We start from the raw sequence: 8,671 nt of genomic DNA on the forward strand, positions 1-8,671 counted from the left end.
ACAGCAACAATGGGAACAGAAAAAATTATTTTATTGCTGCAGAAGAAGTATACTGGGATTATTCAAAATTTGCACAAAGGTTTGGCTAGTTTTCTAGCTTTGTCTGCCTTTGATATTAAAATTTGCTATGTTAACATATGTTTATATTTTTTCATTCATGTATGTATCGGACAAACACGGTTTCCCATGCTCCAGGTAACATGCTAAGCACTGGGAAAATTATAAACAAACTAGGCACAATAGCTGGTCTCACAGGACTTACACCCTAGTGACAGAGTCAGATATTAATAACCTCACAAAGTACACAGGGTGTTCCAAAGGTGGCCATACAGAGGAAAGTTAACAAACTCGTTTTTCATATCTGTGTGTCAACAAATAGAGAAATATTTTATAAAATTTTGTAATGAATATTTCATAAATAAACTTACATTTAGCTACAATTTCCGATTTTTCTTGTGTATGTAGGGTGACTTGAAGACACCCTGTATATAATTTACTATAGGTACTATAGGAATACTATAGGAATTGACTACATCTACTACTATAGAAATATAAGAAATGATATAGAGAAACTTGACCTAGTCAAAAGGATCATAGGAAAACATATGTAAGAAATGATATTTGAGCTGAGAGTTAAAAGATTTACTGGCCTGAGGATTTCTCATATATTCATCTATTTGTTCATTAAGTATTTATTAAAGACCTTCTCTAGATAACTATATTTAAAAAGACAACTTTCTAAATTCTTTGAACAGCCTGTAATTTCTTCTTTTAAACAAATACTATTATCTTTCCAGCGAGATGGATCAGGAAGACACTGACGATATTCCAGAGGGTACCATATACAAGAAAGTGGTTTTTCGAAAGTATCTTGATAGCACTTTCACCAAACGTGATCCTCGGGGGGAGTATGAAGAGCATCTTGGCATTCTTGGTCCTGTTATTAGAGCCGAAGTGGATGACGTTATCCAAGTAAGTCATCTTTAGAACACTGTGAAGATCATCAGAGGAATTTTCACAAGCACTAGGAAGTTGTAAAGAGGAAGGTGGCAAGAGAACTATGCGTAATTTATTTTCCAGGATTGACAAATAATTTTTTCAGAGTCTCCTTACCAAGCAACTTGACAATCTTTAAGACCAAAAAAATGGTCTCGTAATCTTTTTAAATGCCACAAACCGTAGAATCTTGGGCAAACCACACTGCTATTTCTCCCTAAAGCTAACATTCCTGTGTAATGTTAACCCAGAAAAGTCAATACCTTCATCAGGAGCACTTCAACTGAGTTTCACAGCCCAGTTGTGGTGACAGTGGTGAAGGTAGCAATAGCAGTTTAGAAATATCTCCAGGGTTTTTTTTTTTTTTTAAAGAAAGTAAAGTTAAAAAATAAGAATGGGAAGCAAAAATGCACCCATGCCCTCCAAAAGTGAGCAAGTTTCCTAAGTATTCTCCCTGTCCTGGTCACATCTTTGGAAGTCTTGTCTCCAGTTTCAGGCCTGTAGCTAACAGCTAGATTTTGTTGTTGTTGCTGTTGTTAATAGATAGAGTCTCGCTCTGTTGCCCAGGCTAGAATGCAGTGATGTCAGCCTAGCTCACAACCTCAAACTCCTAGGCTCCATTAATATTCCTGCCTCAGCTCTCTAGTAGCTAGACAACAGGCACCCACCACAACACCCAGCTAAATTTTCTATTTTTAGTACAGACGGGGTCTTGCTCTTGATCAAGCTGCTCTTGAACTCCTGAGCTCAAGAAATCCTCCCACATCGGCCTCCCAGAATGCTAGGATTATAGGCATCAGCCACCTGGCCTATACTATAGTTGGCTTTTATAACAAAGTTTATTTCCCCCATCTATTACCCCCCATCCTTTCTAACTTCTCACTTACAAAAACAGGAAAAGACCTTGAATGTAAACTATTCTAGATTCAAAAACATAATATTTAAACATTCAGCCAAATTTTCAGTGACCATTTGTTCTTTTTTAAAAAAGCAAATAGGAGTATAGGGGTACAAGAATCTTAATTATTCTGGCTTGGTGCCCGTAGCTCAGTGATTGGTGCCCGTAGCTCAGCCTGGCCATATACACTGAGGCAGATGGGCTCCAACCCAGCCTAGACCTGCTAAACAACAATGACAAACTGCATCAAAAAACTAGCTGGGCATTGTGGTGGGCACCTGTAGTCCCAGCTACTTGGGAGGCTGAGGCAAGAGAATCGCTTAAGAGTTGGAGGTTGCTGTGAGCTGTGACGCCACAGCATTCTACCGAGGTGACAAAAAAAAAAATCTTAATTATTCTAAATGTTGTGTGGAGATACTGGAGGCAATAATCTTCTGTCTTTTATGATTAGGGAGTCTGCAAACACTGAGTTAAAGAGAAGGATAAGGGGGAGGTTCCTGGACCTGCTTCTCCTCGGCAGGAGACTAGAGCTGGCTAGAGCTGACTTTTATAACCCTTTATTTTCCCCCATCCTTTCTAACATTTAAGGTCCTCTGCCTTCTGGTCCCAACCTGGTCCTTTTCCAGCCTCCCTCTCACCAGGTTTCACAGCCCAGCCACACCCAGATCATTGCTGTCCCTCAAATTCTTCCTTTACTCCCCCCTCCTTCCAGGTATTTTTCTACCATTCTGGGAACCTGAAACGTCTTTCTCCTCTTTCTCCCTCTGCCGAGCTCCTGTTCCTTCCGTAAGGACCAGTCCCATTTCCCACCAGGGAACCTTCCTTACTTCTTCCAACCTCTCCTAAACGTTTTAGGAAACTGCCCTTCCCGTGCATCTCGGCTCACTCATACTCAGCAGCACCTGCTGTCTCCAGATGTGTATCTGGATCTACAAGTGTATGTCTCTCTAAGCTAGTTGCTTGAAAGCTTTTTGAGCAACCACCACACCTCTTTCATCTTCAGATCTCCAGCGCTGATCACAATCATTTCACTGGCAGCCGTGAACCTAGAAACAAACATGGTGTGGTGTTTCTCGAGTAAACTACTTGGGCCCAATCTCGCAGGATGGTTGTGAAAATTAAAATGGTGTGCCCAAGTTACTCTGCAATCGTCAGCAAAGTATATTTCAGCTCTCGTCTCACAACCACCTACTTTGGCCTATAAATGCGGACATGCTGGGGTTTAGATTTTTGTTTAGGTTGAATACATTTGTGGGTCATTCCTTTTTCTAGGTTCGTTTTAAAAATTTAGCATCCAGGCCATATTCTCTTCATGCCCACGGACTTTCCTATGAAAAATCATCAGAGGGAAAGACGTATGAAGATGACTCTCCCGAATGGTTCAAGGAAGATAATGCTGTCCCGCCCAACAGCAGTTACACCTACGTATGGCATGCGACGGGGCGATCGGGGCCAGAAAGCCCTGGCTCTGCCTGTCGAGCTTGGGCCTACTACTCATCTGTGAACCCGGTGGGTGCTTCCCTCGACAGTTTTCATTATTCCCCTAACCTCATAACCTGAGGCCACCAAATGGAAGGGCTGGGTTATTTCCTGTTAAATATCGGTCTTGCTTTTCATGAGGAATGTTTGAGGGCTGTGGTCACCAGTCTGCAGTTACCATAACCAAGGAATCTCCATTCCTTGGAGACAGACAGAGGAGCTCTTCAGATGACAGAGACACAGACGTTTATTCAGTGGAGAAGAAGGAGGATCCCTTAAATCAGGCATCCTCAAACTATAGCCTGTGGGCCACATGCAACCCGCCTAGGACATTTATCTGGCCCACTGGGGGGCGGGGGGGTTGCCACTGCTGCCTGTCCTGCTTAGCAGCCAACTCATCCTGGGGCCCGCAGTCCAGCCCTCCAACGGTCTGAGGGACAGTGAACTGGCCCCCTGTTCAAAAACATTTGAGGACCCCTGCCTTAAATGGTTGGCCCGGGTTAGAGTGCCCACATTTTCAGAAAATGACATTGAGTTTCCATTTTCTTTCTTTATGAAAGACTTGCAAAGTCAAGGCTCTTTCATCTATCATTCCACAATGTATATATCCTTCAAAACAAGCAGCTGTGAATACATACAGTAAAATACATACAATTTTATATGTCAATTTAAGAAAAACTCCTTCGTTCAAGGCATGGTAGAGAAAACAGACCTAAAGTTCTACCTGGTCCTGTAGCGTGTGACCCTAGAAAAATCATTTGACCTCTCTCAGCCTTGGTTTCCAAAGTTGAAAATGAGGTAATGGTACATAGTAAGCCCTTGGTAAATATTTGTTCAATGAAGGAATTTATATTTGGCATGTAAAATAGATGTCAGGATTAAATGAGATACAGGCAAAGTAAGGTGGGGGATGCTCAAGAAGCAGTATCCATGTATATTACCAATGTTATCCTCCTCAGCATGTTAGAGGAAGACAGTGTGAACACAGCAGAATTGAATGATAAATATCCAGGCTCATTAAGCTGTTCCTTTATAATCTCCAAATTCAGAGCTGCTAAGAAAGTTTCCTTTTCTGTAAGATCAGTGCTTGTCAGAGAGCAAGGAAAGTTCTGAGATGGCGCCGATACATGCAACTTGCTCTTACTGCCTTCCAGGAAAAGGATATCCACTCGGGCTTGATAGGTCCCCTGCTGATCTGCCGAAAAGGAACGCTTGATAAGAGCAACATGCCAGTGGACATGAGAGAATTTGTCTTACTTTTCATGGTCTTTGATGAAAAGAAGAGCTGGTACTATGAAAAGGAGCCCAAAAGGCCTTGGAGACTCGCATCCTCAGAAGTAAAAAACTCCCATGAGTTTCATGGTATTTTCCTCTGACTTTGATCTAATCTCTGAATTAAATCACACTGGGTCATGGTGATTCCCGCCCTTAGATCTTCACGAGATTAGACGCAGGATGCTTCTGAGGAAGGAGGGGCTGCAGTGAAAGCCGGCTTGTTAACATCTCAGAGGGCTGACCTAACCTGGCAGGTGACACTGGTGATGGAGGATAGAGAAAGTCTGGACGATAGTGCACAGTGGCTACTGCAGAACAAACCCTCAAACAAAGCCAGTGGGCCGCAGTTGGTAACAGATACGGAAAAGGGATTGCCATCAATCTGCCATCTTAAAAGATAAGCCTGTTCCTTGATCTCTAGAAGAGATATCATATAGATCATTTGTGTAGAAGAAACAATCACGTGTCTTTTCTAAAATAAGGATGGTTGTAACAGGTCTAGGTTTCAGGTGGCTCCAAAGCACATGAGAATAAAATGAGACAGGAAACTGGGTAGCCAGGCAGTGGGAGGACAGTGGCAGGACAGCATTTGGGTGATCACAGTGGGCAAAGCATGCCCACCTGGAAACTCACTCAGCAATCTGGCCTGTAAATTGGCAGCTGAAACAGAAATCAAGATGGGCGGGTAGGAGCTGGTGTGGTCAGCATGTAGACAGGTGTTCCCATACCTGATAGAATTTTAAGGGTGCCCAAATGATCTCAGCAGTTCCCCTTCTAAAAGTTCCCTTGCCTGGTTCCTAAAATTCCACAGCAGTTCTTTTAACTTAAGGAATTAAAATAAACTTCTCTCACTTCAGTCGCAATTAAATGCTTCCTAGCACAGCACCAAGCTTTCTCATTAAAATTTGGTGTTGCATTTTTTAAATGATCAAGTTTAACAGGTAACTATTTGAAAAGCCCACCTATTTCACTAAGGGGAGAGTGGTAGAAGCTGGGAATCCCGGACACCTAAGCTGGGAAGGAGGAGGAGGAGCTATCACATCAGCAAGAGGTTAAAGGTGACACACTTATTATGGTTGGTGGGCACGCCCAAGATAAACTCCAGCTTCCTAATTTTGCCTGGAACTACCTCTGAATGTAGGAGGCCTTAGGTGACAGGCTGCTCATCTGCTTACTCTAACACCTGTAGCTTGTTCTGTCTGCCTGTATTGGTTCCTATTTTTTTGTAGGAAAGGAATATTCAGACCATTAATGAGAAGGCTAAATGGATCAAGCCCAGAGCAGAATGTAAAATCCGGGGCAAAGAGGGATAAACTTCTTGGAAAGGGAGCTCCCCTGCGCCTCTGCTCTCTGCTGCTGGAAGTGACATGAGGACGGTTGCAGCCTCTCCCTGCCCTGACATAGAGGAGGGCTCTTTCTAGGCCTTGGCGGGCCTGGGGCTGCAGAGAAATGAGGAGGATGGGCAGTGAGTAGGGCACCCCATACCTCCTTACCAGCCTCTCTTCTAATGTAAACAGGTTTTTAATTGGTTCTAACTCTGTCTTTTCAGCCATTAACGGGATGATCTACAACCTGCCTGGCCTGAGAATGTATGAGCAGGAGTGGGTGAGGTTCCACCTGCTGAATGTGGGCGGCTCCCAAGACATTCACGTGGTTCACTTTCATGGGCAGACCTTGCTGGAAAACGGCAATCAACAGCACCAGCTCGGGGTGTGGCCCCTTCTGCCTGGTAAATAATGGGCAATGGAAAGAGTCGCTACTAAGAAATACCAACAGAAGGCAATCTCAGCATGTGTGACTCCCCCTTGCTTCCTCCTCCAGGCATCTTCCTCCCAGGGGCTCAGAGCACGGTTTTGTCCCAGAGCCCAAGCAAAGCCACATGCCCAGACCGTGCACAGAGCGTAAAAGCGTCACCTACTGTGTGCACTGCTGGGAGCACCACTCAGGCTGAATGTGTGGCCTGACTTGGTTCTACAGAGATGCCATGTCACATGCAGGTTCTCCCAAGCCACTATGTCACACAGATCAGGTCTGAACAGGTGACACAGTGAATCTCACAGGTCTCAGGCAGCTAAAGCTATCTTTCAGAAGTGAGATTAGAAATGTATCAGGATTTCCAGATTCCTGAGTTCTCCTCCTGGCTCTATCACCCTAATATCTTTGAGCAAGGGACCACTCAAAGATATTAGGGTGATATCCTTGGGTCACCCTCAAGTCATAGGGTGAATGGCAAGGAATCATAATCTTGGACTCATAAGGCTATAGAGGAAAAAACAAGTTTTTAAAGTGAGAGAAAAACCTTTTTGTAAAAGCTAAAGAACAAAGGTATTTAGAGCTTTTCCTGGGCAAAATGATGATAAATGTAGATTTACACAAATTGCAATCATCTGTAAAGTTGTTTATGTGCCAGAGAGTTGTTTGTAGATGTATCTGCTTGTGTAATGGTGTGGGAGTGGCAGATGCCAGATTCACAAGCTTTGGTGCGTGTCACAAAAACCGAGGATGCAGGTGCCAATGCAGACACAAAAGCAGAGATTCTGTCCTTGGAGACTTTAGTGTAGATCTTGGGCAGAATTTCCAGGAGTCTGCGTCTTTCATGGGTGGCTTCCCTTCCACCAGTGCTGACTGAGCACCTAGCAAGGGCTGTCCCGGTAGCCACTGCAGTCCAAATGGGGCTGGTTTGGTGTAGAGAAAAGAAGAGGGTTGTTAATTTTCACGTGCAGGTGACTCACTAGTACATCTAGAGAGACTTGGTCTGTTCAGATCGGAGACAGGGAAGATTAGGGAAGCCTCACTGCTTATCTTTTCACCAAGCATTAGCAGACCAGCCATCCTTCCCATGAACCTGCAGGATGAACTGAGAGGCTGGGACCATCTGCCCATCTAAATCTCCAAACCCAAGTATCTGCATTGGAGGGAGGAAAACTAGAGATCTTAGCTCAGTGTGGTGAAGGAGATGACCGTCGTCTATTAATTTTCACCCACAATCTGGGAAACAGTTACAAATTATAGTTAAGAGAATTTAGGTATTGACTGGCAGGGCATAACATTAAATACCAGAATGGATAATTAGGTTTCAGAAATCTCATTTTTTCAGTGATTTTTTAAAAATACATGCAAATATATAAGCTTTATAGAAAATCCAAAAACAGAGGAAGAATGTCTCATCTTCATTTTCTCATTTAAAAAGAGGAACAAAACAAAATGAAGCTAGAGAAAGGAAACACAATGTTTTTGAAGCCCAGTGATGAATCATTCAAGGTCACTTTGATATTTAGGACTGTGAAGCTGTATTATGTATGATTTAACTCATATTTAGATAAGTGAAAGTTCCTTTCTCATGATGGGGGTGGGGATGTTTTTACATCCTAAGGCGACTGATTTTTAGTCAGTGTGTATATTGCTGTTGTTTTTTTTTTATCTGTTCTACATGTAGTCTTATCTAAAGAAGGATAGCTCTTAAATTCTATCCCAAAGTCTCTTGGGAAGCAGGGATTTTAAGATTCTTGGAGAGCTATCAACCGCAATGCTAACTTGTTAATCTTCAGGTGTATAAGCGTCTTAACTCTATTTCAGGTGCATTCAAAACTCTTGAAATGAAAGCATCAAAACCTGGCTGGTGGCTCCTAAATACCGAGGTTGGAGAAAATCAGAGAGCAGGGATGCAAACGCCATTTCTTGTCATAGACAAAGGTATCACTTGAGAGTCATGCAATTTTTTTTTAAGCAGGAGAGTGTCTAATACTAGAATACTACTTTTTTAACTTTTTATTAAATTATATCTGTGTGCATTAATGCATTTATGGGGTAAAATGTGCTGAGTGGATTCCACAATGTGGAATGCGTACATCAAACTGGTTAACGTAACCATCACCTCACTTATTTGTTGTGGCAAGACATTTATATTCTACTCTTAATATTTTAACATGTACCATTGCAGACAGCAGATATTCAACTCTTGCGAACTCTGATGTGATAAAGGCATAATTTGCAGCCAGAGTCTCTTTTATTCTGGCCTCTGGT

General features: G+C 42.8%; 1 protein-coding gene across 1 annotated transcript; it reads left to right on the forward strand.

The window, feature by feature from the left end:
• Window positions 1-7: 7 nt before the first annotated feature.
• LOC100961934 (coagulation factor V-like) lies at window positions 8-8,535 on the forward strand. The gene is made up of 6 exons (XM_003803797.3): window positions 8-79; window positions 798-972; window positions 3,167-3,403; window positions 4,528-4,735; window positions 6,198-6,377; window positions 8,225-8,535. Exons 2-6 carry the CDS (start codon window positions 802-804, stop codon window positions 8,350-8,352), a joined length of 924 nt encoding a protein of 307 aa, XP_003803845.2. The 5' UTR covers window positions 8-79; window positions 798-801; the 3' UTR covers window positions 8,353-8,535.
• Window positions 8,536-8,671: the final 136 nt, after the last annotated feature.

The sequence above is a fragment of the Otolemur garnettii genome, unplaced genomic scaffold (genome assembly GCF_000181295.1).
Source record: "Otolemur garnettii isolate 467f Iridium unplaced genomic scaffold, OtoGar3 scaffold00879, whole genome shotgun sequence".
NCBI lineage: Eukaryota > Metazoa > Chordata > Mammalia > Primates > Galagidae > Otolemur > Otolemur garnettii.

What these genes read in the sequence shown, in the direction of transcription:
- LOC100961934 (XM_003803797.3), top strand. Translation starts at nt 802, where the DNA reads ATGGATCAGGAAGACACTGACGATATTCCAGAGGGTACCATATACAAG. An exon ending in AAGTGGATGACGTTATCCAA is followed by an intron (nt 973 to 3,166) that starts GTAAGTCATCTT and finishes TCCTTTTTCTAG; the next exon opens with GTTCGTTTTAAAAATTTAGC. An exon ending in GGTGTGGCCCCTTCTGCCTG is followed by an intron (nt 6,378 to 8,224) that starts GTAAATAATGGG and finishes ACTCTATTTCAG; the next exon opens with GTGCATTCAAAACTCTTGAA.